The sequence below is a fragment of the Mustelus asterias genome, chromosome 13, assembly GCF_964213995.1.
Source record: "Mustelus asterias chromosome 13, sMusAst1.hap1.1, whole genome shotgun sequence".
In the NCBI taxonomy this organism is placed as follows: Eukaryota; Metazoa; Chordata; class Chondrichthyes; order Carcharhiniformes; family Triakidae; genus Mustelus; species Mustelus asterias.
Window position 1 is genome coordinate 66,433,577 of NC_135813.1, and position 24,847 is coordinate 66,458,423.

The 24,847-nt window shown below is 46.5% G+C and overlaps 1 protein-coding gene across 2 annotated transcripts in view; it reads left to right on the forward strand.

Annotated features, from left to right (window-relative positions):
• kremen1 (kringle containing transmembrane protein 1) overlaps positions 1-24,847 on the forward strand; it is a 190,552-nt gene that overhangs the window by 32,082 nt on the left and 133,623 nt on the right. For both annotated transcript variants that reach the window (XM_078227651.1, XM_078227650.1), the window contains exon 2: positions 21,707-21,869. In XM_078227651.1, the coding sequence (XP_078083777.1) occupies positions 21,707-21,869 (163 nt within the window). The remainder of the gene's footprint in view (positions 1-21,706; positions 21,870-24,847) is intronic.

Consider the following 24,847-nt stretch of genomic DNA (forward strand, 5'->3'; position numbering starts at 1 on the left):
GATCCAGGTTCGATACCAGCCTCCGGAGTCTCTGTGGAGTTTGCACATTCTCCCCACGTCTGTGTGGGTTTCCTCTGGGTGCTCCGGTTTCCTCCCACAGTCCAAAGATGTGCACGTTAAGTTAATTGGTCATGCTAAATTGCCCCTTAGTGTCAGGGGATTAGCAGCATAAATACGCAGGGTGATGGGGATAGGATCTGGGTGGGATTGTTGTCGGTGCAGGCCTGATGGGCTGAGTGGCCTCCTTCTGAACTGTAGGGATTGTATGACTGCGAATGATGATGTGTTATGGTTGGGTTCAGCCAAACAAAGACAGTAAATGCTTTAAAAAGTTCAAAATCTAATTTTCTCTTCCATTCTCAAAGATTATTGAGATCCTCACTGGGTAATGCTTGTTCAGAAAGTAGTTATCCTTTGCCATCTCACCCAAGTACTTGTGCCTTCCTTTTAGGGTTTAGCCAGAAGGGGCCGAGGTGTAATATTCTCAGTTGAAAGGTAGCACTTGTGACAGTGAGGCACTCCTTCAACACTGCACCGGAGAGTCAACATCAGTTCTTGTGCTGAGTCTCTGGACTCGAATTCACAACCTTCTGGTTCAGAGGTGAGAGTGTTAATCGCTGAACCACGGCTGACACATCTCCCAATTACTTGTGTGTATGAACCTTACAGTGAGTGTCAGCAGCCTTCCTGATCAGGATGTCGCAGCCAAACCCTATCCTGTTCTCACTCAATGACTATGCTCACACCACTACAGTAGGGGGTCAGTGTATAACTATCGGGGGGACAGGAGCACAGAGGCACTGATGCCAATTGTGTTGCCCCTATCAGTGTTTTAGATGAATCAGCAGGCAACAGATCAGGGCTGGAACCAGGATGGTTCTTGGTCTGTACTGTTCAGACTTTAGAATAAAATAGAATCCCTACAATGCAGATGGAGCCCTTTCGACCCATTGAGTCTGCACCAACTTTCCGACAGCTCATCCCACCCAGGCCATGTCCCTGTAGCTCCACTTAATCCCCACGTATTTGCCCTGCTAATCACCCTAAACCCACACATCTTTGGACACTAATGGACAATGTAGCATGGCCAATCCACCTAATCTACACATTCTGGGGCACTAATGGACAATTTATCATAGCCAATCTCCCTAACCTACACATTCTGGGACACTAATGGACAATTTATGATGGCTAATCCAGCTAACCTGCACATCTTTGGACTGTGGGAGGAAACCCATGCAGACACGGGGAGAACGTGCAGATTCCACACAGTCACCCAAGGTTGCAATTGAACCCAGGTCCCTGGCGCTGCGAGGCAGCAGTGCTAAGCACTGTGCCACTTTACACTTTCCGTGACTGGGAAAACTTTCAAGTTGATGCATTTAAAAGCGGGTATTAGATTTTACAATGCAAGGTATGGGTGCCAATGCAGGCCATCAAAGCTTGGGGGATTCTCTTGTGTTTTCTGCCTTCATTGCACAGCACCCCACTGCTTACGGACAAGGGGAAGAATCATTCAACGGGGTCTTCCGTTCCAACCTGCTTCCGATTCAAGGAAAATTAATAATCACTTGCATTCATCACATTTCTCAAAAACGTGCCAAAGCACTTCATTGAAAATTAATTACTTTGAAGTGTTATTACGTAGGCAAATGTGCTGTCGCAAGGTGCTAAGTGCCCCAGATTTGATACCTTCCTGTAATGGAAGTGGGAAAAAAAATTAAATGGCCCTGCACAGTTTAGAAGCTGATCTCCACCAACTCCACCAACAGAAAACCTGTGGGAATCTGGATGGGCGGGGCTTTCCTCCTTCAACACATCTCTTTAATAAGAAGAGGGGAAGGGAAAGTATTTCATATTGAATTTACTATCCCTTTCTACTTCTAAGCAGTTTGTTTAAAGACAGTTATGCGCTATAACACACAACTCCACCTATTTGATGACCTGAGTAAATCTAGCCAACCAGTTTTCATTTCTGATCCCCAGTATATTTGAAAATGCAACCTGGATAAAGGATACAATTATCCAGCGGGTTCAGGAACTGGGGCAGCTGAACATATACATCCATAACTCGCTGAAAGTGGCAGGGCAGATTGAAAAAGTGGTTAAACAGGCACAATGGTTTAAGTTTATTTATTAGTATCATAAGTAGGCTTACGTTAACGCTGCAATGAAAATACTGTGAAAATCCCCTAGTCACCACACTCCGGCGGATGTTCGGGTACACTGAGGGAGAATTTAGCATGGCCAATGCACCTAACCAGCACATCTTTCAGACTGCGGGAGGAAGCAGGAGCACCCGGAGCAAACCCACACAAACACGGGGAGAACATGCAAATTCGGCACAGACAGTGACCCAATCCGGGAATCGAACTCAGGTCCCTGGTGCTGTGAGGCAGCAGTACTAACCACTGTGTCAGTGTGCCACCCTGGAAACTGGGTTTTATAAAGAAAGTCAGAGTGTAAAAGCGAGGAAGTTATGATGAACCTTTTATAAAACGTTGGTTCCCTTTCAGTTGGAGTATTATGTCCAGTTGTAGGTATTGTATTTTGTGCCCTGGCAGAGATAACACTTGTTCGGTTCTATGCGTGAACAGGAGCTTTATTAGGATGCTTTGGAAATGTTTGCAGCCTCATGCTTACTGCTTGATTTCAGTTCCTCTAACCATACCCATAGACTTAACGCTCAGCACATAGCACAGTGAGTAGTCAACAGACACACGCAATCAAACACAAGTATTTGGAACAGGAGTTGTCCATTCAGGCTCTCAAGCCATTAAATAAGATCATGGCTACTCTGATTTTGACCTCAATTCCACTTTCCTGTCTACCTCATAATCATTGACTGATCGATCAAAAACCTATCTAATTCCGCCTCGGATTTATTCAATGACCCAGCCTCCACTGCTGTCCAGAGTAGAGAATTCCACAGACTAATGACCATCTGAGAGCAATCATCTCAATCTTAAATGGGAGACCCCTAATTTTTGAGGGGAGGCTCATGGCAGATATCGAGAGCTCAAAACAGCAGAAGCCCGAGACCCCTTGCTTGTAGCTTCCTCAAAGTAGTCTTTATACCCTTGTAATTGTCTTTATTTAGATTTAAGACACTAATCAGAGACCCATACTTCTCGCCCTCAATCTGAATATGAATGTCTATCATGTTATGATCACTGTTTCCTTGAGGCTCCTTTACTATAAGGTAATTAATTCATCCTGAATCATTGCCCATGAACTGCTATAAAATAGCCTGCTTCCTGGTTGACACACAGAACGTGCAGCTCTAAATAATCATCTTGAATAAATTCTATGAACTTATCTTCCAGGCTACCCTTGCCAGACAGCGAACAATTGAACATTCAAACTGGACACCACACTAACACTGCCAAAGTTTCAGGGGCGGCACAGTGATTAGCACTGCTGCCTCACAGCTCCAGGGACCTGGGTTCGATTCCCAGCTTGGGTCACTGTCTGTGGGGAGTCTGCACACTCACTGAGACAGTGTCGGGGGTGGGTGGGGGGCGGTGCTGGGTGTTCTGTGTCTCTGGGTGGCGCAGCGGGAGGTCTGTATCCATGTCCGTGGTGTGATTCATTTTTTAAAAAAGGCTGCCCTGATCTCTCAGGAGCCTAAGTTGCCGGCAGAGCCCAGCCCGCCAACATGATGTCGTGGGATCCTGGTTTTTATTTTCAAAGTATTTCGGCGGGAAAAGCCAGCAGTGCATGAATTTTTGCCAGGACAGAGGTGCCCCTTGCTCTTCTTCTAAACAGTGCCATGGGGTCTTTTGTATGCACCCAAGCAGGCAGATGGGGCCTCAATTTAACCATCCATCCAAAAAGTCACATCTCTGGCAGTGCAGCACCCCCTCAGTACCACACTGTGCTAAAGCTTTGGAGTGAGACTTGAGCCTTGTGAGTTGGGGGCGAGAGCGTTACTCACTCAGCCACAGCTAATACAAGCTGAACCTGTTCTCCTTCTGGAAGGTTGAGAGGAAATTTCCCACAAAATCGTGAGGGATTCTTGACGGAGTAGATAGAGAGGAACTGTTCCCATTGGTGGAGGAGTCAAGAATCGGAGGACCCAGGTTGGAAGTGACTGACGATAGAAGCAAAGGTGACGTGATCTGGACGATATCCAGGCTTGGGCTGACAAGTGGCAAGTAACATTCACACCACATAAATGCGAGGCAACGACCATCACCGATCAGAGACCGCCCCTTGACATTCAATGGTGTTACCATCACTGAATCCCCCACTGTCAACATCCTTGGGGTTGCCATTGACCAGAAACTCAACTGGACTCACCACACAAACACAGTGGCTACAAGAGCAGGTCAGAGGCTAGGAATACTGCGGCGAGTAACTCACCTCCTGACTCCCCAGAGCCTATCCACCATCTACAAGGCACAAGTCGGGAGTGTGATGGAATACTCCCCACTTGCCTGGATGGGTGCAGCTCCAACAACACTCAAGAAGCTTGACACCATCCGGGACAAAGCAGCCCGCTTGATTGGCACTGCATCTACAAACATCCACTCCCTCCACCACTGACACTCAGTAGCAGCAGTGTGTACTATCTACAAGATGCACTGCAGCAATTCACCAAAGATCCTTCGACAACACCTTCCAAACCCACAACCACTTCCATCTAGAAGGACAAGGGCAGCCGATAAATGGGAACACCACCACCTGCAAGTTCTCCTCCGAGCCACTCACCATCCTGACTTGGAAATATATTGCCGTTCCTTGTAGTCGCTGGGTCAAAATCCTGGAATTCTTTCCCTAACGGCATTGTGGGCCAACCCACCAAACATGGACTGCAGCGATTCAAGAAGGCAGCTCACCACCACCTTCTCAAGGGCAACTAGGGATGGGCAATAAATGCTGGCCAGCCAGCGACGCCCATGTCCCACGAATGAATTTTTAAAAAGGTGGAACTATTTTACGCAGCGACTGGTCACAATCTAGAGTGCGCTGCTTGAAAGAGTAGTGGAAACAAATTCGATCATGGCTTGCAAAAGGAAAAAGAGAAATGACAAGCAACTGGAGGGAAAATATATTTGCAGGGCTGTCGGAAAAAGTTATATTGTTCTTCCAGAGATCCAGCAGCCCAAGAATGTGTACCAGATGGACTAGGCTTCTATGAAGAAGTGGACAGTGGTTAGCACTGCTGCCTCACAGCGCCAGGGACCCAGGTTCAATTCCGGCCTTGGGTGACTGTGCAGAGTCTGCACATTCTCCCCGTGTCGGTGTGGGTTTCCTCTGGGTCCCCGCACATTCTGAAAGACGTGCTGATTAGGTGCATTGGCCATGCTAAATTCTCCCTCAGCGTACCCGAACAGACGCTGGAGTGTGGTGACTAGGGGATTTTCACAGTAACTTCATTGTGGTGTTAATGTAAGCCTACTTGTGACACTAATAAATAAACTTTAAGAAAGGTTCCCTCGCTGGATGCATGGGCAAGACTTAAAGTCCTCGACTTGCTCACTATTAGCCCAAGCCAGCAGAAAGCAAGAAAGGGAAGTTATCTTTTCAAAGACCGAATCCACGCACCTGCATGATGTCCGGGAAGTGTGCTGAATGTGATTTTTGCAATGCTGAGGGTCGAAACAGACATCGGAGACAAGGAGAGGTTTTCAGTCGCAGCTGCTCTGGGGTAAATAGATGGGTCTTCACTTTAATGTTCTGTTGTGATCTCATGCTGCTTTGGAACACAGAGGAGATATTTCCAGTTTTTCAAAGAGCACGCTGGTTCCTGCTGAATGCCCGATGCTGGTATAGTGATGGCTATCTCTGTGATTACAGACTGGCAGACACAACAACAAGGGATTGCAGTAAAAGCTGGCTGAGTACCAGAGGAGCTCCATTCAGGCTGGAAGTAAATCACTGAGAACATTGAACCATATCTTTCTATCTGTTGCTTCAGAACTATCACCCTTCTCAAAGTGAATGTTCGGTCTAATCTATATTGATTTTATCCAATGGATTAGAATGATATTTGCTGGTAGTGTGATGGTAACCAGAGGAGTTCAAACTTTAAATTATCCTCTATCCACTATCAAAAATCGAACCTAGAATCTGCAGGTAGATCTTTTTAAAAGGCTTTTCATTGTACTCTACACTGAAATCTACCCATCTTGAATTTGTCATAAAAGGGTCAGCCATAATATCAGCCATGATTTGATTTATTATTGTCACTTGTATTAACATTCAGTGAAAAGTATTGTTTCTTGCGTGGTATACTGACAAAACATACCGTTCATAGAGAAGGAAACGAGAGAGTGCAGAATGTAGTGTTACAGTCATAGCTAGGAATCTTAGAAACCCTACAGCACAGAAAGAGGCCATTCGGCCCATCGAGTCTGCACCGACCACAATCCCACCCAGGCCCTACCCCCACATATTTACCCACTAATCCCTCTAACCTACCCATCCCAGGACATTAAGGGCAATTTTAGCATGGCCAATCAACCTAACCTGCACATCTTTGGACTGTGGGAGGAAACTGGAGCACCCGGAGGAAACCCATGCAGGTGTAGGGTGTAGAGAAAAATCAACTTAATGCAAGGTAAGACCATTCAAAAGTCTGACAGCAGCAGGGAAGAAGCTGTTCTTGAGTCGGTTGGTACGTGACTTTAGACTTTTTGTAGCTTTTCCCCTGAAGGAAGAAGGTGGAAGAGAGAATGTCCGGCGTGCGTGGGGTCCTTAATTAAGTTGTTCCTGCTGAATGATTGAATGGCGGAGCTGACGCGATGGGTCGAGTGGCATAATTCTGCTCCTATGTCTCATGGTCCTTTGGGTAACATTTTCCCTTTCAGAACAGCGGGTCATATTTTCCCCAGATGCTTTATATGTGCAGGACATGGCAATCAATGTCAGTAACAAATCCAATGGTGGGAGGCTGAAGTGGATCCTTTTCTCCCTCCCTGCACTATCACCCCATCCCCCCACCGCCCTGCTGTAATGATACATACGTACACATGCAAACATACAATTAGTAATTAGGAGCATGAGTAAAAAAGTTTGAAAAGTTTATTTATTGGTGTCACAAGTAGGTTTACATTAACACTGCAATGAAGTTACTGTGAAAACCCCCTAGGCGCCACACTCCGGCGCATGTTCGGGTACACTGAGGGAGAATTTAGCGTGGCCAATGCACCTAACCAGTACGTCTTTTGGACTGTGGGAGGAAACTGGAGCACCCGGAGGAAACCCACACAGACACGGGGAGAACGTGCAGACTCTGCAAAGATAGTGACCAAGCTAGGAATTGAATCGTCCCTGGCATTGTGAGGCAGCAGTGCTAACCACTGTGCCATCGTGCTACTCAGCCTCTCGAGCCTGCTCCATCATTCATGCTGATCTGATTGTAACTTCAACCCCACATTCCTGTTTACCCCCAATAACCTTTCACTCCTTCGTTAATCATAAAGCCCACCAACACCTCTACTTTCTCAGGAGACTAAGGAAATTTGGCATGTCAGCTACGACTCTCACCAACTTTTACAGATGCACCATAGAAAGCATTCTTTCTGGTTGTATCACAGATTGGTATGGCTCCTGCTCTGCCCAAGACCGCAAGGAACTACAAAAGGTCGTGAATGTAGCCCAATCCATCATGCAAACCAGTCTCCCATCCATTGACACTGTCCACACTTCCCGTTGCCTCAGAAAAGCAGCCAGCATAATTAAGGACCCCACGTATCCCAGACATTCACTCTTCCACCTCCTTCCGTCAGGAAAAAGATACAAAAGTCTGAGGACATGTACCAACCGACTCAAGAACAGCTTCTTCCCTGCTGCCATCAGACTTTTGAATGGACTTACCTTGCATCAAGTTGATCTTTCTCTACACCCTAGCTATGACTATATTCTGCACCCTCTCATTTCCTTCTCTATGAATGGTATGTTTTGTCTGTATAGCACACAAGAAACAATAATTTTCATTGGGGGTATACTAATACATGTCACAATAATAAATCAAATCAAATTAATCAAGAATCTATCATGCTCTTAAAATATTCAAAGTCTCTGCTTCCACTGCCTTTTGAGGAAGGAGGTTCCAGAGAATCACCATCCACTTTAGGGAAAAACATTCTGCTCGCCTCTGTGTTAAATGAACGACCCCTTATTTCTAAACAGTGACCCCTTAGTTCAGGATTCTCCGACATCCTCTCCACATCCAACCTGTCAATATCCCCTCAGGATCATAAAGATTTCAATCAAGTTGCCTCTCGTGGATACAAACCTAACCTTTCCACATAGAATCATAGAATCACTACAGTGCAGAAGGAGGCCATTTGGCCCATTGAGTCTGCACCGACCACAATCCCACCCAGGCCTTATTCCCGTAACACCACACATTTACCCTGCTAACCCCCCGACACCAGGGTCAATTTAGCATGGCCAATCTACCTAACCTGAGCAGACTCGATGGGCCAAATGGCCTCCTTCTGCACTGTAGGGACGTCTTTGGAATCACAAGCTTTCGGAACGCTGCTCCTTCCTCAGGTGTGTAGCCACTCGCCTGATGAAGGAGCAGCACTCCAAAAGCTCATGATTCCAAATAAATCTGTTGGACTTTAACCTGGTGTTGTGATACTTCTTCCTGTGCCCACTCCAGTACAACGCCGGCATCTCCACATCATGGTCTGTTTTCAATTGAGAAATAGGGGTGCCAATTCCCTCCAAGTTTATTTGGGAATTAAATATTCGTCTCTGGGACATTGTTGCAGCAACTCAGCAGAAAGCTCATCGGGACATTTCAAACAAAATGGCCTAGTTTTCATTTTCTTTGAACACTTGTTGGTTAAAAATATATTGGAGATGGGAATAAAAGACTGTTTGACTGATTGGACATGAGAGGTCATGTTCATGGGATGTGGGTATCGCTGGCTGGGCCAGTATTTATTGCCCATTGCTGAGGAGCAATAAAGTCAACCACGTTGTTGTGGATCTGGAGTCACATGTGGGCCAGACCGGCTAAGGACAACAGATTTCCTTCCCTAAAGGACATTTGTGAACCTGATGGGTTTTAAAACAATCAACAAACGTTTCATGCTCATCATTAGATTTTCTAATTGCAGATTGTTATTGAGTTCAAATTTCATCATCTGGGATTTGAACCCAGGTTCCCTGGGTTTACTGGTTTACTAGTTCAGCGATAATACCACTTCGCCACTGCCTCCCATAGAATGTTGATGAAGCATCTGGGAAACAGAGTTTGCAGGTCAATTGAGAAACCTTGGTGAAGGCCCAAGGCCCAGAATGTTGGGTGACACCAAGGCTGAAAATGGCGGAAAGAAGATGACATTAAGTCACAACTAGATAATCCAAATTTGAGTTTTACAAACTTGTAGATTGTACAGAGTAGGAAATGTTGGGGGAGCCATGGAGTTCAACAGCTTTGAGATCCTGGGAAAAGTTAGGCTCGGAAGGAAAACATGTGGCCTGGTATGTTTGTCGCCAAGAAGGAGCCAGTGAGGGATGCTTGGAGAAGGAATTTTTCTGAGGAGGTCGGATAAATCCCAGCCCAAGTAAAAATATACTTCTTTCTTCAAAAAAAATTTCACCTCCTTCCTTTCAAACAATTGAAGCTGTGTCCTCTCGCTGAACTGACAGAAAGGTCGAGAGGATAAGGGGACATTTCACCATCCTCTCAAGTTTCTGTGTCGCCTAATTCATGAATATGCCTTTTCAAATCTCTGTCTGTAGTTTCAAATTCTCGTGAGCAATGTCCAGTTTACCCACTGCCCCTTGCTATCCTGAGCAAAGAAAAAAAATCAAAACCAAGTTTACAACTTCAATGTTCTCACATAGATGGTTTGATATAGAATTTGATTTTTAACTCCAGAACATGACCAAGCGAAATGGCTTGTCCATTCAGGAGAGCTGGCAGGCTAGCTTATTGATTCTAATGGCCAGGCCTCACTGACACGCTGTGAGGTGACTATCTGAGAAAAATAGATAAATCATAGAATCCTACAGTGCAGAAGGAGACCATTCAGCCCATCGAGTCTGCACCGACCACAGTCCCACCCAGGCCCTATCCCCATTCATTTATCCTAGCTAGTACCCTTGACACTAAGGGGCATTTCAGCATGGCCGATCCACCTAACCTGCACATCTTTGGACTGTGGGAGGGAAACCGGAGCACCCGGAGGAAACCCACGCAGACACGGGGAAAACGTGCAGACTCTGTGGAGACAGTGACCCAAGTCGGGAATCGAACCCGGGTCCCTGGCGCTGTGAGGCAGCAGTGCTGACCACTGTGCCGCCGTGCCGCCCTTCAACAGTAATCAGTTGCCCGGCTGTTAAAATCAGGCAGCTGGAGGCCACCATTCAGGACCTGGGGTGCAAACTCCCTGGGCACTCTTTAATTGCACTGGGAGCTGATCCAGAAAAGGGAGCCCAGGACACACAAGGCCCAAAGTTCATTTGTTTGAACCAGAGGAGCAGACCCTCTCTCCCTGGCAGACCAGGAAATTTATCGAAAAGATATATAACAACTTACTTTACCATTTCAGCCCTGGCTCCTGTTCCCTGCAAGTTTTGCCTGATAAGAGAGTCACCGGTTCTCCCACAATCAGGCTGAAGGTTAACAAGGCAGGTGGAGTCCTAATGTTTGCTGGCTGGGGTGTAAGCATCGCCCCTTTAAAATCTGATTTTCTGACTGAAACATGCCAGGGAGTGGCGACTGTCCCTTTAAGGACAGCACAGCTGAAAAGGGTTACCTGGCCTGTGTGACCAATCGGGACTCAGAGTGCGGAATCACGCCAGCGGGTGGAGTGCCCTGAGGCCAGAGATGTTTTGGGAGCTAGCTACAGCCGCAAGGCTGCTGTACAATTCTCATTCATAAATACCTTTTGTGTTCACTAATTTGTGAAACCTACCTCTCCACTCACCTGATGAAGGAGCAGTGCTCCGAAAGCTCGTGATTCCAGATTAAACTGTTAGACTTTAACCTGGTGTTGTGAGACTTCTTACTCTGCCCACTCCAGTCCCAACGCCGGCAACTCCACAGCACATTCACTAATGAAAGTGCATCTTTACACAGGACTACAAGCGCAATAGGTGCGCACCTTGTTGAGACCCCATCGTCTGCCCAACTACACCCACTGTCTGCCCAGCTCCACCACCGCAGCGTCACATTCCCCGAGATGGGCCCCGTTCATCACAGACCCAGAGGCGAGGTTGGGAATTCCCTGGGTCTGCATGGGGAGAGTCGGTGCCAACTCGATGGGCCGAATGCACTGCAGGGATTCTATGATTCTGATGCATTTGCAGATGAGGCCATCCAATAAGCTGAGAATGTCTTTGTTCCGACTAAATGAGTTGCCATCTTGTTCACATTTTAGAAGTGGAGACAGATTTACTCATCATCAATCTGGTATGCAAACGCCGATGGTTACAGCAACAGGGAACTAAATCAGAAACAAATTGAGCTGGATAAAAGAAATGAAAGCGTCTTGCCTTGTGTCTGCCTCAACAAGCTGAAACACGAGTCTGCTCCACACTGTCCTTATTAACATCGAAAATAGTTTGAAAACACAGCAAGGGTGACTTGGTTATTGAAGTAGCAGAATTACGGGATGTGGAGGGTGCTGAGTATCAATATATTTATTTGCATCTGCAATAGCTGAGTGTAAATGAATGATTGAATTACTTTGTCAGTCCCAATGCCGTGGTCCCTATGCCACTCACTCAATGCTGCATCAAATAACTTAGCCATCGCAGCTATTAATATTAGAAATTCAGTTGGCCGAGCTCTCTGACTGAAGTCTCCAGTATTGGAACCTTGCCCAGTGGGAGTGTCCACCAGGAAATCTCGTGTGGAGCCCAGTATTTTCCATGAAATGTAACAGATGGAAGATCATGAGCTGCGTGTGTGATATTTCCTGGTGGGCGAGGTTCCACATCATAAGCGCGCAGCTGGAGAATGCACTCAGTCTATTATAGAATCCCTACAGTGCAGAAGGAGGCCATTCGGCCCATCGAGTCTGCATCGACCACAATCCCACCCACTGAGGGACAGTGTCACATGTTGCTGGTCAATAGTCAGTGACGGGTGATGGTTTCAGTCAGCGGGCCGCCTCCAGGAAAGACCAACAGCGTTGGGCAGGAGATCCCGCGGAGAAAGAGAACAGGACCCTCAATGGGGCGGGTGGGGGGGGGGCAGGGGTGGGGAATGGTCTTCTGTCAAAAGACGGTTGAGATAATCCTTGAGTTAGTCAAGGATTAGTCAACGCATCCAAGCTACAGTGGCAAAGTAGGTGCAGATCAGAATGGGTTAATTAAAGAGGGACTGAGGACACTGACAGTCACAAGACCAGGATTCAGCTCCCTGACTCAAAACAGATCGGAAGGTCAGTTTCCAGAGTTCCGGTGATAGATGAAGAATGATAATGGGACAAATTATTATGGGACAGATTATTCCATTTGATGATTGAGTGCTCTAAAGTCCTGAGTTCACAGGACAAAGGCTTGACTTTGGTTTTAAATCCCTTCGTCACAAGGTACGGAAAAACCCCTGTACACTTCAGAAGGGTTGGTGAGATCTCTGTGCTGGCATTACATGCCATCCTGTGTTATAATCACATTCTGGGCAGAACTGCCAACTATTGGCCCAAGTGCGAGTTTTGCATCCTGTGAGAATTTAAATCTGAAACATGATGACCATAGTCTCGCTGTCTTATCTGTGAAAGGGGAGGGATTTGCTGTCATCTTGTCACAGCTAAAAACATCATAGCAATGGTGGCCAGTCCCTGGCGATAATTATTCTGCAGTTCATGGATGTTCAAGTGTGACCAAGGGGGAAGTGAAAGAGGCTTTTTTTAGATTATTCAATCAATGATTACATTTTGGGAGGGCTTTCTTGTTTGTCAAAGCTGTTTTGCTGCCACTCACAATTGAAAACAATGCCCATTTTGTCTGGCTGAATGCGAGCTTCTCCCCCTCGGCTGCATAAACTTTCAATTCCCCATTCTGTCATCTTCCTCCTCCAGCTGAGAGCCTACGCACACGAGGTCCCGAAACTCTCGGCCGCCTTTGTCTCAGGAATTACTCGACGCTTTAGACTGGCAAGGGGTGATATGTGCACCCATGCAGCAATATGGGCAGGATGCCACCGTTTAAAATTAACACAGTACAAAAAAAGGGACTTGGAGCTCATTACGCAGACTAGAAAGCAGGCCGAGGTATTGGCCCTTCCAGCAAAGTGTGGGCAGTGGAGGCTTCATTGCTCCGCGGCCCGGCAGCCCATCCCCCACCTCCATCTTTAGTTTGGAATTAGTTTGGAACTCCGCGTCTTAAAGGGCCAGCCTCACCGAATCAGAGACCATTCGCCCAGGCTCAGGGATGGGAACAGCCAACTCGCTAAAGGTTCGACACTGAGGTAACTTTGTTGAGCAGAAAATGGTGTCAACGCCTCTGGTGTGAACCTGGAATGTAACTTCAATTTACAGGCAATCAACATGTAGCAATCCTCCCGTGCAGAAACACGGAGAGGTTTCTGGCACAGTTCGCTATTGCTGATCCATTAAGTACGCCATCTTTGCTTTGTATTTCTGATGAGACTCGAGGGATCTTAGTGCTGGGAATGGGGATTTTCAATGTTAACAATTATTCACAGAGTGCTTCTGCTTTTAGCCCACAGAGAACTCTTGTTACTAATGTGACATTTCCAACAGCAGACAGCCTCCTAACCTTGGAGTGAGACTGTCAGCTTAACGTCAATTACTGTTGCATTGTGAGCGGTTTTGAAGTTCAAACTTGCATCGAGTGGAAAATGGGCTGAGGTTGCTTGTACTTGTTTTACAGAGCGTTCTAGCAGGTAGCGGCAAGTGGAGATTTTAACCCTATCCACCTCACCAACATCAGTACTCTTTTAGAAAAGTTAGATTTTTAAAAAATACTTTCACGGGATGGGGGCGTCACTGGCAAGGCCAGTATTTAGTGCCCACCTTTAGTTGTCCTTGAGAAAGTGGTGGTGAACTGCCTTCTTGAGTAGGTGCACCCACAGTGCTGTTAGGCAGGGAATTCCAGGATCTTGACCCAGTGACAGTAAAGGAACGGCGATACGTTTCCAAGTCCGCATGGTGAGCGACGTGGAGGTGGTGATGTTCTGCTGCCCTAGTCCTGCTAGATGGTAGTCGTCGTGAGTTTGGAAGGTGCTGTTGAAGGAGCCTTGGTGAGTTGCTGCAGTGCATCTTGTAGATGGCACACACTGCTGCTACTGTGTGTTGGTGGTGGGAGTGAACGTTGAAGGTGTGGAAAGTGCGTCAATTAAGCTGGCTGCTTTATCCTGGATGGTGCCAAGCTCCTTGAATGTTGTTAGAGCTGCACTCATTCAGGCAAGTGGAGAGTACTACTCCTGACTTGTGCCTTGTAGATGGTGGACAGACTTTGGGTAATCAGGTGGTGAGTTACTTGCTGTTGTAGCCACAGTATTTATATGGCTAGTCCAGCTCAGATTCTAGCCCCCAGGATTTTGATGGTGGGGGAATCAGTAATGATAATGCCACTGAATGTCAAAGGGAGATAATAGGATTCTCTTATTGGGAATGGTCATTGCCTGGTGCTTGTGTGGTGCAAATATTACTTGTCACCCAATAGGCCTGAATGTTATCCAGATCTTGTTGGATATAGACATGGATTGCTTCAGTATCTGAGGAGTCATGAATGGTGCTGAAATTTGTGAAATTACCAGTGAACATCCCCATTTTTGACCTTATGATGGAGGGAAGGTCATTGATGAAGTAGCTGAAGATGTTTGGGCCTAGGACACTACCCTGAGGAACCCCTGCAGTAATGCCCTGGAGCTGAGATAACTGACCTCCCAACAACTACAACCATCTTCCTTGGTGCGCAATGTGACTCCAGCCAGTGGACAGTTTACCCCCGATTCCCACTCACTCCAGTTTTGCTGGGTCTCCTTGATGCCACACTCAGTCAACTGCTGCCTTGATGTCAAGGACAGTCACTCTCACTTCTGGAGTTCAGCTTTTTTTATCCATGTTTGGATAAAAGGCTGTAATGAGGTCAGGAGCTGAGAGACCCTGATGGAACTCAAACTGAGTGTCAATGAGCAGGTTATTGCTGAGTAAATATTGCTTGATAAGGCTGTGGGTGACCCCTTCCATCACTTTGCTGATGATTATGTGTAGGATTGTTGCTGCTTTTAGTGGATGGGCCATACCTGAGAAATTTTCCATATTGCCAGTGTAGTCCTGTGCTGTAGCTTCACCAGGTTGACATCTCATTTTTATGTCTACCTGCTGTTACTCCTGGCATGCCCTCCTGCACTCTTCATTGAACCAGGGATGATCCCCTGGCTTGCTGGTAATGATAGAGTGGGGGATATGCCGGGACACGAGGTTACACATTGTCTGCGAGTACAATTCTGCTGCTACTGATGACCCATAGTGCCTCATGATGGCCCATCGTGCCTCATGATGACCCATAGTGCCTCTTGATGGCCCGTAGTGCCTCATGATGGCCCATAGTAACTCTTGTTGGCCCATAGTGCCTCTTGTCGGCCCATGGTGCCTCATGATGGCCCATAGTGCCTCTTGTTGGCCCATAGTGCCTCTTGTTGGCCCATAGTGCCTCTTGTTGGCCCATAGTGCCTCTTGTCGGCCCATGGTGCCTCATGATGGCCCATAGTGCCTCTTGTTGGCCCATAGTGCCTCTTGTTGGCCCATAGTGCCTCTTGTCGGCCCATGGTGCCTCTTGTCGGCCCATGGTACCTCATGATGGCCCATAGTGCCTCTTGTTGGCCCATAGTGCCTCTTGTTGGCCCATAGTGCCTCTTGTCGGCCCATGGTGCCTCATGATGGCCCATAGTGCCTCTTGTTGGCTCATAGTGCCTCTTGTTGGCCCATGGTGCCTCATGATGGCCCATAGTGTCTCTTGATGGCCCAGTTTTGAGTCAGTAGAATTGTTTGAAATCTCTCCCACTTGGTTTTGTGGGGGTGGGGGGTTGTGGGGGGGGGGGGGGGGGGGGGGGGGTGGAGGGGGGGGGGGGGGGGGGTGGAGGGGGGGGGGTGGAGGGGGGGGGGGGGGGTGGTTTCAGCCAGTGTTCACCACGGGTGAAAATAAAACACTGACGAAAAATCACCCGAGACCGCGGGAACGAGAAGCTCAGCGGCGAGATCTCGTTCTGAGATTTTCCCAACCCCTCACTGGAGAACTAATGAGGTTCCCACCCAGAGATGAGCGGGCACCTCATTCAAACACATTAAATAAATTCAAATGTATTGAAGGGTTTTTCACAACAGCTCATGAAAAAAGGGAATTCTGGCAGGGTCACGCATGAAAATGTAGCCCCCCAGGGGAGGGGGGGAGGTGTATGACGGGTTAGTGCCAGGGGGCTGTGCCAGGGGCGGGTTCTGTGTGGAGCCCCATAAAGGGGGGGGGTTCCTCTTATGTGTCGGGATGGGGGTGTTTCCTGGATATGTGTGCGGGTGTGTGCGCGAGAGGGTGTTGCCCATATGCTTGTGGGTTGGGGGTCCCCAATGTTCGTTGGGGGAGGGGGTCTTTTTAACGCAGATCGGCGTGCCCTTTAAAGGTGGTGTTGCCGGCTCTATCAGGCCCCACCCACCAGAGTGACGGTGGAAGCCGCGCCCCCGGATCCTCTGTACACAGAGTGCCAGAGAATCTGGAAAGAAAACTCCGCTGGGCAGCTGGAGAGATACGCGTCGGTTTTCAGACTGAAACCGACACTCTGACAAATTATCAGAAGATTCCGTCCAGTATCTTGTAAAAGATTACAATAAAGTTGCAAAAGGCAATTTTCAAGGAATGATTCTGTAAATGGATTTTACATTTTTTTTCTTTTTGCAATGAAACAATCGTCTCATTCAAGAGGCTTTTTTTAGCCGAGGGTATCAAGGGATGTGGAACATTAGTTTCTTTTTATTCATTCAAGGGACATGGGTGTCACTGGCCAGCATTTGTTGCCCCTGGAGGGCAGTTGAGAGTCAACCACATTGCTGTGGCTCTGGAGCCACATGTAGGCCAGACCTGGTAAGGATGGCAGATTTCCTTCCCTAAAGGATGTTAGTGAACCAGATGGGTTTTTTCCGACAATCGATAATGGTTTCATGGTCATCAGTAGATTCCAGATATTTTGGATTGAATTCAAATTCCACCAACTGCCATGGCAGGATTCGAACCTGGGTCCCCAGAACATTAGCTGAGTTTCTGGATAAGTAGTCTAGCAGTAATACCACTAGGCCATTGCCTCCCCTTTGCAGGTTGAGCAAGTTAAGGTAGAAATCAGCTATGATCGAATTGAATGGTTGGATAGTTTGAGGAGATGAAAGGTCTAATGTCAGCCTTTGTTGCCCGTCCCTAATTGCCCATGAATGAAGTGAATTGTTTGACACTTTCAGAGGGCAGTTAACAGTAAACCACATTGCGATGGGTCTGGAGTCACATGTAGGCCAGACCGGGTAAGGATGGCAGATTTCCTTCCCAGAGGGCATTAATGAACCAGATGGGTTTTCTGGACAACTGATAGTTTATTGGTCACCACGGCTGAGATGATACTTTTAGTTCCAGATTGATTAATAGAATTTAAATTCCCTGGTGGGATTTGAACCAGTGTTTGCAGGACATTAGGCTGGGCCTCTGGAATACTAGCGCAGCGGCATTACTATTATTAGAATGTAACCGGTGACAACTTTGTATTGGATGTAATGTGACCAATGGGAACAAGATGTAAGGGTCAGCTGACCCAGTAAAACATGGAATCAATTACAGAGTGATGTAATAGTCAGCTGACCAGCCGATTCACTATAAATAAGAAACTATGTGGAATTGTGGGGAGCTTGGAGTGGCCCAGGCAAGGCCCCAAGTTTGGAGTAATGATGTTCCTTTATTAAACCCTTTATAGATTGATCATAGCATCTTACAGTGCAGAAGGAGGCCATTTGGCCCATCGAGTCTGCACCAACAACAATCCCACCCAGGCCTATCGCCATAACCTCATGCATTTACCCTAGCCAGTCCTCCGACACTAAAGGGCAATTCAGCACGGCCAATCCACCTAACCTGCACATCTTTGGACTGTGGGAGGAAACCGGAGCACCCGGAGGAAACCCACGCAGACACGGGGAGAAGGTGCAAACTCCAGACAGCGACCCGAGGGCCGGAATTGAACCCGGGGGCCTGGTGCTGTGAGGCAGCAGTGCTAACCACTGAGCCACCATGCCGCCCCTTTCTTTGATTTATAAGTTGGAGTAAGTTTTGTTGTATTTTCATTAGCTGCATTTTGAAGAGTTCCTTTTGAAGAAACAACTACTACGTCACGGGTCAAGAGTGTACCCACGATTGGGTACTCAGCTGGGAGTGATGCTGGAAGAAGCACTTCCTGAGAAATTGCAGTCTTGATATCTCGGGATCTGGACTCCCTCCGAGCATGGAGAGTGGACAATAGTGGAACCATTCAAGCCAGGAAAGAATGGCAATCCTTTCAGCGTTTATTGGCTCCTATATTTTTTGTTCTTTATTAGAAACAGGAGAGATTGATGCGCGTGGAATTACATAGGGATTTAATTTCCTGCGCACACAATCGTTAATACACCGGCTAACGTGTTTGCATTAAACGGCTGTCCAATTATTTAATGCACTTGATCTCCAAACAGCTTAATGCCTGTGCAAAAATAGCAAGCAGCGTAGAGTGTTAATCACGGGTTAATAACTGTGTTTAACTGTGTTAAAAAGAGCAGATGTGAATCTAACAGAAAAGCCGAAACGGTAACTGATGTGATAAAAATAGAACATGGATCAAATTAAATCCCTTTGCACAGTTATTAGTGCATTGACAAGCAATAGCTATTACAATTTCTAGTTAATTTGACTGACGTGGTTGCATTTAAAGCTAACAGCTATGAAAATAACATTTCCATCAGAACTGTCACTATTTCTTGTCTACCATTTCCTTTAAGTCGAGGTTCTAGCTCTCCTGATGGTGATTCATTGCTTGAATATTACTTCATGGGTGTAGGGCGCTCGCCAGAACTTTGTCAGGGTGACCATTATTATTCCAGTGGAAGCTTTCATCCTAAAGCATGGGAAGCTATCCGCAGGGAGAATCGCAGCCAGTCTTAACCTTGGCCGATTGACAGGTGGACTCCCGGCAGGAATCGCTGGATAGGGTTCCGAGGTGGGAAAGCTGGCCCGTTCTCTGCCATCTGTGCAAGGCAACACGAACCCCACCAGCCATCGCAGTCCTGATTTACATCACCCTGGCTGGTTACTCGCAATGCACAGCTCAAGCAGGTGTCAGGCCCATGTCCCAGTGGTTTGACAGTGAGACCCTGGAATCGAACAGCATCTTGACTCCTTCTGTGGGAAGCTGTGAGGGTTTAGGTGTCACACATCTGAGGCAAAGTACATTCACCAGGAGTCAACATCGTGCCACCATTGGCTCACTAATTAAAGAAGAAACCAGTGCTTTCTTGAGCAATATGCTGAGTATTTATTTGCCATTGATTGCAATATAGCCCAGTACGGGATATGGTATTCGAAGAAGTGAAAAGTGGTTTGGCCATAATTACTTTTTAGTGAGAGATGGTGGCATAGTGGTATTGGCACTGGGCTAGTAATGCAGCAACCAGGGTAATGTTCTGGGGACTCAGGTTCAAATCCCACCACAGCAAATGAGTTTTTTCAGTTTAAAAAAAATCGAAGTAGGGACGGGATTTTCCGGTTCTCTGCCTGTGCTTACCCCAAAACCGGAAAATCCCACTCGAGGTCAACGGACCTTTACATGGTCCATCTCCCGTCCGCTATGATTCCCCTAAAAGTATAGCTCACAAGAAACAATACATTTCACTGTATACTAATATATGTGACAATAATAAAGCAAAATCTTCGGACTGTGAGAGGAAACCGGAGCACCTGGAGGAAACCCAAGCAGACACGGGGAGAACGTGCGATCTCCAGACAGACAGTCACCAAAAGCCGGAATTGAACCCGAGTCCCTGACCTCGGGCGACTGTCTGTGCGGAGTTTACACATTCTCCCCGTGTCCGCGTGGGTTTCCTCCGGGTGCTCTGGTTTCTTCCCACAATCCAAAGGTGTGCGGATTAGATGGATTGACCGTGCTAAATTGCTCCTTAGTGTCCCAAGATGTGTAGTTGGATGGATTGGCCATGATAAGTTGCCCCTTAGTGTCCCAAGACGTGTAGGGATAAATACGTGGGGTAACGGGGATGGGGCCTGGGTAAGATGCTCTATCAGAGAGCTGGTGTAGACGTGATGGGCTGAATGACCTCCTTCTGTAGCGATTCTATGATCCTAAGTACTTTGCTGATTTTAATGACTGCTGAGCAACCTTCTTCTCTCAACTGCACTGACAGTGGAACATTGCAAAAATTTTCAAAGAGAACCAGTAATTTAGTGGGAGCTCACCTTTAAATGAAGAGTTCAGTTGTTCTTGTGTCAGCCTTTCCAGTGAGGTATATTGAGTGATGCGAGTGCATCTAAAGAGCAAATCCTGAGCACATTAACAGGCTCAAGTGGCGCATGAAGACCAGCACGGACTGGTTGGGTTGAATAACCAGTTTCTCCCCTGTAAGTTCTAAATTTTATGGAACACGGGATGCTGGTATATTAAATACGTCGTCTGCTAGGCTAATTGGCACATTTTACCAATTGAATTAATTAATTGCTGGAAGGAAACAACCCTTCTTTCAGCCATTTTGTTTTGGTTAGGAAATGTACGGCAAGTGAATGCTGTAATACATTCCAAACATAGTTACAGTTCCAATCTCCTGCCAGGGTTCCCAGAACAGTTGTTATCTGCCGTATGCGCCATTGTTTCTGTACCAGCTCTTTGAAAGATCTATCCAATTAGTCCCACTCTCCTTCTCTGCACAAAATAAAGTAAAGCAAAACCACAAGCCTGTGGTGAACACAAAAAGATCCCAACCGGGTCAATGCAATAATGGACCCACTCAGGGGTCTGCTTTATACAGGGCTCGGTGTACGAGCTCCACCTGTTTAGGTAATAACCAATCCCCAGGGAGTTTGTATTCAATGAGTCCTACAGGGAGGTCAATCAGTGATTTCCCCATGCATGTCCTGGGGGGTTATCATATATATATATTTAATTCCATTTTCATAACCAGGATGGTAAAGCCAGGGTAGGAGGGTGAAAAATACACAATGAGAGGCTAGCAGCATCATCAGCAAAGCAGTACTAATTCTAGATTCCTGCCAATGAGCACCACACCCACATCATATCTTAAGAGGGCAAACCATATCTGGGCAAGTAAATTTGCCACTGCCATGTTGCTTAATGCCAACAGGGCTGCCACCATGTGTCCGCTGCATGCAGCATTCTGCCTCTCCAAATCTAACATTTGTCCATGAGCAAAATCTAGAACAAAGTGAGGAAAAAAATGTTCTTAAATTCTTTCGGAACTGTTAGTTCAAATAAAAATAATTGGAGAGATTTCAAATCAGAAATTCCACTGGTTTAAGCCAGTAGTGTTGTTGGATGTTAATGGTGCCTATTCTGGATAGAACCTTTTTAAAAAGACTAATTTCTATCTGTTGCAGTGTTGTCATGTAACAATTTGGAAAAATAAATTGGACTTCTTCAAAAGCAAAGCAAAATTGACATTGCTGGCATCAGAACTGGAGAACAGAGCTCTCAAAAGGACTTATGCAAACAAGTTTCTTTGTGTGTCACTTACAGAATGCTACACTGCCAATGGTGCCGACTACAGAGGCTGCCAGAATCGAACCTCACACCAAGGAGGAAAGCCCTGCTTGTATTGGAATGAAACCTTCCAGCACCCTTACAACACCCTCAAGTACCCCAATGGAGAAGGAGGCCTAGGGAATCATAACTATTGCAGGTAATGGATGGTCTACATTTAACCCTTTGTGCTCCTTTGTCCTGTATATATGGAGGTTTCTAATTCAGTGCTAGACACAGGAACAAGGAGTGAACCATTTTGACCCTCATAGCTGTCCTACCATTCAGTTAGATCATGGCTAATCTGTATCTTAACTCCACTAGAACCTTAGCTTCTATCTCCTTAATAGTGGCTGGGAATTCTGTGGTGGGTAACTCACCTCCTGACCCCCAAGGTCTGCAGCCCACTTGATCGGCACCCCATCCACCACGTTAACGATTCAGTCCCTCCATCACCAACCGCAGTAGCAGCAGTGCGAAACATCTACAAAATGCACACTTCTTTGACCACACCTTCCAAATCTATGACCGCTACCATGTAGAAGGACAAGGGCAGCCGGTGCATGGGAACACCACCTCCTGCAAGTTCTCCTCTGAGGCACTTACCTTCCTGATTTGGAGCTATATCGTCATTCCTTCACTGCCACTGAGTCACAATCCTGGAACTCCATCCTAACAGCATTGTGGTGTACCTACAGCACATGGGCTACAGTGGTTCAAGAAGGTGGCTCGACATCTTAAGAAAGAATAGGAACATACTCTTTTCTTAGCAAAAGTCCGCCAATCTCTGTTTTAAAATTTTCAATTGGGCCCTCAGTTTCAACAGCTTTTATGACGGAACAGAATTCCAGATTTCCTTTGCTTTTTGTGATGAAATACCTTCTGTCATCACTGGAAAATGATGTTTTGTTGACTCCAGATGAACAAGTGTTTAAAAAAAAATACAGAGTACTGGCAGATGGCGGAAATCTGAAAACAGATTTGCGGAAACATGTGAACAGGTGAATTAGGAGCAAGAATAGGCCATTCGACCCCTCAAGCCTTTTCCACCATTTGACAAGATCATAGCCTCCTGATTGGGCCCCCACTTACAACTTCACTTTCCTGTCTACCCCATATAACCTTTGACTCCCTTGTCAACCAAGTGTCTATTCTTTTTTTTATTCATTCGTGGGCCAGCATTTATTGCCCATCCCTAGATGCCCTTGGAGGGCATTTGAGAGCCAACCACATTGCTGTGAATCTGGAGTCACATGTAGGCCAGACCAGGTAAGGAAGGTAGATTTCCCTCCTTAAAGGACATTAGCGAATCAGATGGGTTTTTCTGACAATCAACAATGGTTTCATGGTCATCAGTAGATTGTTAATTCCAGATATTCTTTTGAATTCAAATTCCGCTATCTGCTGTGGCAGGAATCTAATCCCGGTCCCCAGAGCATTAGCTGAGTTTCTGGACTAATGGACTTGCGATAACACCACGAGGACCACACCTTCCCGCTTTAAAAATATTCAATGGCCCTGCTTCCACTGATCTCTGGGGAAGAGAATCTCACAAACTAATGCTCTCCATTTTAAATAGGAGAATGTCAATTTGCAAACTGTTCTGAATTCTGGTCTCTCCAACAAGGGAGAACATCCTTTTAGCATCCATCTTATCAAGTCCCCCGAGGATCTTATATGTTTCAAAAAGATCACCACTCATTCTTCTGAACTCGACTGGATAAAGGCCCAACCTGTCTAACCTTTCCTCATAAATTAACCCTTTCGACCCAAGGAAGAGTCAAGTGAACTTTCTCTGAACTGCTTCTGAAGCAATTATATCCTTTCTTAAGTAAGGAGACCAAAACCATACACGGTACTCCAGAGGTGGTCTCACCGAAGCCTGGTATAATTGTAGCAAAACACCTCTACTTTTATATTCCATTCCCCCTGCTGTACACAATAACATTCCATTTGCCTCCCTAATCAATTATTGTACCTGCACACTCACCTTTTGTGATTCATGAGCTAGGACACCCAGATCCTTCTGTACTGCACAGTTCAAACTTCTCTCCATTTAAATAATACGCTGAGTTTCTGTTCTTCTTCCCAAAGTGGATAGAATCATCGAATCATAGAATCCCTACAGTGCAGAAGGAGGCCATTCGGCCCATCGAGCCGGCACTGACAACAATCCCACCCAGGCCCTATCCCTGTAACCCCACGCATTTACACTGTTAATCCCCCTGACACTAAGGGGCATGGCCAATCAACCTAACCTGCACATCTTTGGACTGTGGGAGGAAACCAGAGAACCCGGAGGAAACCCGTGCAGACATGGGGAGAATGTGCAAACTCCACACAGACAGTCACCCAAGGCCAGAAATGAACCCGGGCCCCTGGTGCTGTGAGGCAACATTGTGACCGCAATGTTCCCGCAAATTTGTTTTCAGATTTCTGCCATCCGCCAGTACTTTGCATTTTTTTTTTAAACACTTTTTCACCTGGAGTTAACAAAACATGTGCCACCGTGCCGTCCCTTTTTAAAAAAGACACCCAATCAGGGTGCTTTCACACAACTTCCACCTCCCCGTCAGGGAATTGAACCCCAGTCTCCTGCGTGACATACTAACCACTATATTATATTATACTTCATCTGTCACCAAATGTTTGCCCACTAACTTAACCTATCTATATCCTTTTGCAGACTCCTTATCACAGCTTACTTCCCTTTGCATCATCAGCAAGTTAAGCAGCCACACGTCCCAAGTATAGTACCAGTGCTGGTAAATTGGATTAGTATAGATTGGTGTTCGATGGTTGACATAGACATTGTGGGCTGAAGGGCCTGTTTCTGTGCTGCATGACTCTATGACTCCATGCCTCTAGACATTCGGTCCCTACATCCAAGTCATTGATATAGATTCTAAGTAGTTGAGGTCTAAGCATTGATCCCTGTCCCACTCTGCTAGTTACAGCTTGCCAGCCTGAAAATGACCCATTTATTCCTGCTCTCTGCTTCCTGTTAGCTAACCAATCCTCTATCCATGCTAATCCCACACCATGAACTCTTGCGTTGTGTAGTCATCTTTGATGGGGCATCTTATCAAATGTCTTTTGGAAATCCAAGTTCATCACCTGTACAGGATCCATACAACT